The following is a 6,539-nucleotide window of genomic DNA, read 5'->3' as shown; positions in this document are numbered from 1 at the left end:
CCCACCTCCTCAGCAGCGCTAAGGATATTCGACTGCAGCTTAGGCCTGCTCCCCACTGGCAAGTGGACATGCCCCAAGGCCTGCCTGGCTGCCAGAGGGATGTCTGATTGCCATTTTAGGCCCAATCCCCTGGGGAGCAGGCCTAAGCCAGCAGGTGGACATCCTCCGAGGGGTCCCACACTGCAAGAGGGCATAGGCCGGGCTGAGGGCCCCCCCCCGCCAGTGCACAAATTTTTGTGCACCAGGCCTCTAGTATATAATAAGAGAGGGATATGCTAATTAGCCTGGATATGCTAATCAGCCTGAATATGCTAATCAGGCATGACCAGCATGCAAACTGACCATCACTCCAATACAATAAGAGAGGGATATGCTAATTAGCCCTGATATGCTAATTAGTCATGACCAGTATGCAAATTGACCATCACTCAAACACACAAGATAGCCACCACAAGATGGCCGACAGGGGAGGGCAGTTGGGGGCAACCAGGCCTGCAGGGGAGGGCAGTTAGGGGTGACCAGGCCGGCATGGGAAGGCCGTTGTTGGGGGACCAGGCCTGCAGGGGAAGGCAGCTGAGGGTGACCAGGCCTTCAGAGGAGGGCAGTTGGGGCGGACCAGGCCTGCAGGGGAGGGCAGTTGGGAACATCGGGCTGGCAGGGGAATAGTTAGGCATCGATCAGGCTGGCAGGGAGAGGTTAGGGAGTGATAAGGTTGGCAGGCAGAAGGGTTAGGGGCAATCAGGTAGGCAGGCAGGCGAGTGGTTGGGAGCCAGCAGTCCTGGGTTGTGAGAGGGCAGTCGGACATCCCTCGAGGGGTCCCAGATTGGAGAGGGTGCAGGCTGAACTGACGGACCCCCCCCCCCCCCCCCGTGCACAAATTTCATGCACCGGGCCTCTAGTCTGTATAGAACGTAATTTCTTAAAGGCAGATTATCCCCTATCAACTCTGTAACTTTCTTGCTTACATAGACTGAATTAAAAAAAAAAAATTCTGGTTGGAATAGCTATTAAAATTATCAGGATACTAATATGCCAAAGAAGTCTGTATGGCCTACGGTGTATTAATTAATCATGGACTAACCAGATGGCTTGGTAGTAAACCTGGCAGAAATCCATACAGAATTTCTCTAGTATCACTTTTACAGTATCAGTAAAATTAACATATTAAAGCTTTTTTTCAGCTAATAAACTGACTTTTGAAAACTGAAGTTAAAACTTTAAATCTAGTGTACAATTTACCAACTATTACATGCATGGTATTTTACACACACATCTACATTAACATTTTGCACTTTGGTCCAAACAGACATTATGTTTGTTAATTGACATTCTTTCTGTATTAAGGACATGTATATGTATTCATGTACTTGTTATCAGGATATGAAAAAGAAGCAATGAGAAGAACTAAGTTAAAGAAAGTAACACTGGCTTTGAAGGCTCATACCATAGAATCATATAAATCATTTAAAAAGTGCCCCTGTTCCTGCCATATTTGCATGATTTAAGACAGCAATTACATCTTAATAATTTATTATTTTTCATGACCTTCTAGCCTAAAGAGTATATTTCTTCTACAAATCAAAAGGAGCAAGAATCTAGGTTGTCACTGTGGAAAGATTATAAAACATGCTGAACACTGAGTAAAATTAAAGGGGTTAATAAATTAACAGAATGGTATACACAAAAGAAACTTCATTTGAGTCTTCAGCTCTTTTTTACTAATGTATTCATGAAATATGACCCATCTACAAAGTAATTTGTAACTACTCATCCATAATTATTTCTACTTACAACAAAACAGTACTTTCATTTTAGATATGACTAAATAATTCAGAAATCAAGAGCCGATCATGATAATAAAAGGAAATCTCTATAATTACATGTCCTATATCTATGTCTGTGTACTTCCTCACCACTATACAGCTGAAGGATGGGGAATGGAAAACAAGAATATGCCTACCTTCAGATAGTTTTTTATACCTTCCCTCACCAAGAAAGAAGCTTTGGGAACAACCCTGTCCTTAACAAATTAGCAAAGATAGAAGTAAACAATTAAATTTTCATTGGCTACAGGAAACTTACCTCAAAATTTCCAAACTTATTTTAAGCTTTTGTTATGTACCTGGAACCATTCAAAGTGCTTTACATGTATTATGTGATCCATACTCACATCAACCTAAAGTGAATTAACATGACTGCTATTTTCAAATAAAGAAATAAAATAACTCAGTCACAGAGCTATTGAGATAAGAGCCAGGATTTGAATCTGGCTGGCTTAAGAGCCTACATTTTTCAAGGTACACTTCTGCAAAATGATGGCTTAAATTTCAAACTTGTATAGGAGAATGTAATGACTATTATTTTATTATCCTTGATACTCTGACATTTGGGATTAAGAGAGATTGCTCCTCTCAGGGCTAACTTCTAGAGATAGCAAACTCTTTTTTGATAAGTTTTGTAAAACCTTGAGATATTTTATTAACAACTTACTTGCAATTTTAAGTAAATAAGCTTACATTAAATCCATTTGCCATCACATTTTAAATAATTTTGTTTAAACTATGGTTTGGATTTATCCATAATATACCTTTTTCACCCCATTCCCTCCCCTTTACAGTCTACAATTATCTTTAAAGACATTTAGTAGTTAATAAATCACTAATCATCTAACATAATATAACTATTATACTACTGAAAACAAAGCAAACTTTATAAAATATATGGCACCAAACTATAGTGTAAGAAGCTTAAATTTTTTGATAGACACAGGCAATATTAACAAATCTACATTTCTACAATATAAAGGTAACACAAAGTTAGACAAGCAAGTTTCTAAGCTTCAAGGAACTTTTGATGGTAAAACACAAGATAATGTAAAGGACAACCACCACTTTGCTTTCATAGAGTTAAAGGGTAGAAAAATACCTTTTAATGATGAAGTAGCCTAGAATATGAAAAAGTCCCTAAAAGGCTACAAAAAGTAGAATCGAAAGTAAGGAAGAGAGATCTAAGTTGACCTCCACAGTTTAAATATCCATGTCTGTGAATTTTAATCAGTAGGTTGCTACTTACTATGCTTTCTTAAAAGACAGGATTGCATAACCTTACTCTCAGGCTCTGCTCTGTCAATAATCTCTAAGCAAAGGCAATTTGAGCCTTAGATGAAGCTGGGCAAAAATATGGCTCCATGCCTTCTGGATCACATCCCTTTGATGAGGGAGACAACATACTCTAACTGCCTCCACTCTTGACAGTCTCACAACCATTTTCCTCACTGCAGCCAGATGCTATACTTAAAATTAATCTAATTTCTGAGTCTTCTTTACCTAAGACTCTTCAATGAATCCACCCTCACCCAACCATATTCAGGTGCAGTGTAAACTCCTCCACGCAGTGTAGTTCCTTATAAACACATACATAAACTCACTCCTGCCATGTCCCCGCTCCCACTTTACACTCCCAGGACACAAACTAACTTAGAACCCTTCACCAGCCCTTCCCTACCACCACACTCTCAATACCACAGTGCTACTCTGGATGAATTGGGATTCTTCCAACTAAATTCCTCCCTTACATCCATCAAAATTCAATCCAGGCACCAATCTTCCTCCAGAAGAAAACTTTCCACAAGCCACAAAGTAGGCAAAGTTCCCCTCCTTTGGACATAGCTCCCTGAGCAAACATCTTTCATAACACCTACTGCACAAAATTATCTTTTTTTTGTATTTTTAAAGTTTGTCTCCCTTAACAGAAAGTGGCTCAAGTGTAGAAATTATATTTTAACTCCAATGAGGAAGAGCCTATCATACATGTAGTGGCTATTTGAAAAATGGTTACTGAATTGAAATGCTGGGTGCTACACAATGAAAACTTAACAAACATAGCTTGACTTATTCTTAGCCAATTCATTAGCAAGTCCTATCAGTTGTAATTCCAAAATACGTGCCAAATTCATTCACTTCACATATGCTCAGCCACCGCGCCAGTCCAGCCTGCCGAATCTCATTTAGATTCCTATAATAGCCTCCTAATTTCTCTGCTTCCAGACCCACCATTCATTTTAAAACACACACACACACACACACACACACACACACACACACACAAACACCACAATCCTGACCACCATGTCCCCAGCAGTCTTTGTAAAAGTGTATGTAAAAAATCCTCTAAAAGTGGATTTAAATTTTAGAAATCCATTAAAATCCTGATATGCTTTCTATTAATTTTATACTAAAATTCAAACTCCCACAGTGCCTTACAATGCACTATATGATCTGACTCCTTCCAAGTTTTGTACTCATTCTGTATTACTCCAACTCTACGGGGCCCCATTACAATAATTTTCCATCTCAGAGTCTTTACACCAACTCTTTCCTCTGCCTAGAAGACGCAATCCTCAGCTAGCTTGGTACTTCTCAAAGCTTAGGTTAAAACATCACAATCCAATCCAAAGCGGCTTTTTTTATCCTTCAATCATTGTCTTTTTTGCACTCATTACCAAATTATATTTTCCACTTATTTATTGTATATATCAATTCCTCAAGAGGGCAGAAACTCGGTGTTTTGTTCATCACTGTATCTCCATGTGCCTAGAAAAAGTACCTTGCACACATCAGGTACTCATAAGTGTTTGTAAAACAAAAGAATAAAACAAGAAAAATGACTCTTATTTAAAATATACATGAAACAAGGTAAAAGAAATGAATAAATAATCTACCAAACAGGAAGGAAACATTCTACTCTTAGTATTTGCAAGTAGATAGGCTGGGTGTTACTGGATCTATTATCAACAAGCACCCAGAGTGTATTTCCAAAAGCTTATTGAAAACATGTCAAGTGGAATGGTTTCATGTGCTATACCCATATGCCAGCCCATGTGCATGACACGGCAAACAATCCTTTTATGCAGACACTCCCAAAAGCCCTGTAACGTACATAAAAAGGAATGAAACACTTAAAAAACATCTACTACATTATTTAAAAAACAAACAGTATTTCTCACAGTGGTACTTATCTATAAATTATTAAATTGATACTAAAACTTGACCTCTTATTAGATAAGTAATGGGTCCTTCCAATACAAGAGGTAGGTCTTCAAGACATGTCTAACATCTAAGAAGCTGCCTTACATACTGTAATCTTTTAGAAGTAACACTACAACTCAAACAAAATAATACATAAAATTCAACACAATGGTAGTAAATGGTAGTAGCCTCTTTCAACTCCTTACTGAGTGAAGTTTTAACCAAGGGGGAAGAAATGTGTCTAGCAGTACTGCACCAGAGATAGAAAAGCACTGAATCTTTACTCAAATGTCATTCAATCACAGAAATTAGATAAAACCCATGGAAGCATTTAGGCAACAAAGGCAAATGAAGACAGTGAAGATAAAACTTAATATAATGGAAGTATTTTATTTTGCTTGATTAAACCTCACTGTTCAAGAAAATGACTTGTAAAGTAAGTCTAAAGAGTACAACAAAATTAATACAACAGACTAAAAATAGCTGTCCTATTTTAGTAATTACTATTTACAGGTGTCTTGAAAGTAACAAAATTTCAATAATTCTCCTTCAGATTCCTTTAAGCAATTTTCAACAGGATGACCATCAAATTTCTGATCTGACAACACTTACCTTGGTATGGTGACACATTTAGTATTACAATTTTGAGTGGTGATAGCTTTCTCAAGCTCATCTAATCGTCCTGTTTTCTTTAGCTTCTTCACCAAACTTTTAACTGCTTTCTCACACCACTTTTCTTCCTGTCCATTCTGCTCTCCTCCACCTGCTCCTCCGGATCCACCAGCTGATTTCTTCCATCCCAGCAGTCTCTTCACAACTGGTGGAGTGAATGGCAAGATGGACGACATATTCTTACTAAAGGCAGCAATCCACACTAAGGAAATAGCCTTCCTTTATCTAACCTAGAAAAGATATGGAAAAGGTAATTTAGAGGGGAACTTTAAAATCAAGTAATTATTTCAACATGGTATCAAAAGCAAATTACAAAATGAGATAGAAATTCAAATTACTACTTTCACAACAGATTTTTCAGAAGTTCTCTTCTTCACCCATTAAAATATCTTAACTAATTTAAACAAATTATGGAAATAAACCCTTTTACAAAAGACACAATGTTATAAGTGAGTAAATATAATAATTTTACAAATAAAATATTTATCAATACTAGACCAGTTAATCACTATTAATACTATATTAACTTTTAATAGTGTCAATAATCAAAATACTTTCACCAAAAGAAAAGCTTTTTCTCACTTTTTAGAACTTCAATCTAATTTTCAAAACATTTCACAAAAATATTTTTTAAAAATTTACAAGCCCACTCTCCCCGAAGTTTTGAATTTTCATAACTGACTTGGTATCATGAAACAAAATCTAAAGTTATAAGAAGGGAAAGTGTAAAATATATAACAAGAATCCTATATAATAAAACACTAATATGCAAATTGACCAAATGGCAGAACGACCGGTTGCTATGATGTGCACTGACCACCAGGCGGGAGACGCTCACCG

The 6,539-nt window shown here is 37.3% G+C and overlaps 1 protein-coding gene across 5 annotated transcripts in view; it reads right to left on the bottom strand.

Moving 5' to 3' along the window:
• SMAD2 (SMAD family member 2) overlaps nt 1-6,007 on the bottom strand; it is a 36,866-nt gene extending 30,859 nt beyond the window's left edge. For 2 of the 5 annotated variants that reach the window (XM_023750858.1, XM_023750859.1), the window contains exon 1: nt 5,640-6,006. In XM_023750858.1, coding sequence (XP_023606626.1) covers nt 5,640-5,875 — 236 coding nt within the window. In that variant the 5' untranslated portion in view covers nt 5,876-6,006. Of the gene's footprint in view, nt 1-5,639 lie in introns of all 5 variants that reach the window. The other 3 variants (XM_023750857.1, XM_014452535.2, XM_006085116.3) reach the window with 3 other exon arrangements.
• Between the last annotated feature and the right edge of the window lie 532 nt (nt 6,008-6,539).

This window comes from Myotis lucifugus, unplaced genomic scaffold (assembly GCF_000147115.1).
Source record: "Myotis lucifugus unplaced genomic scaffold, Myoluc2.0 scaffold_16, whole genome shotgun sequence".
Taxonomy (NCBI): Eukaryota; Metazoa; Chordata; class Mammalia; order Chiroptera; family Vespertilionidae; genus Myotis; species Myotis lucifugus.
Note: the sequence above shows the minus strand (reverse complement) of the source record. Positions and strands in the feature narration are given on the sequence as shown.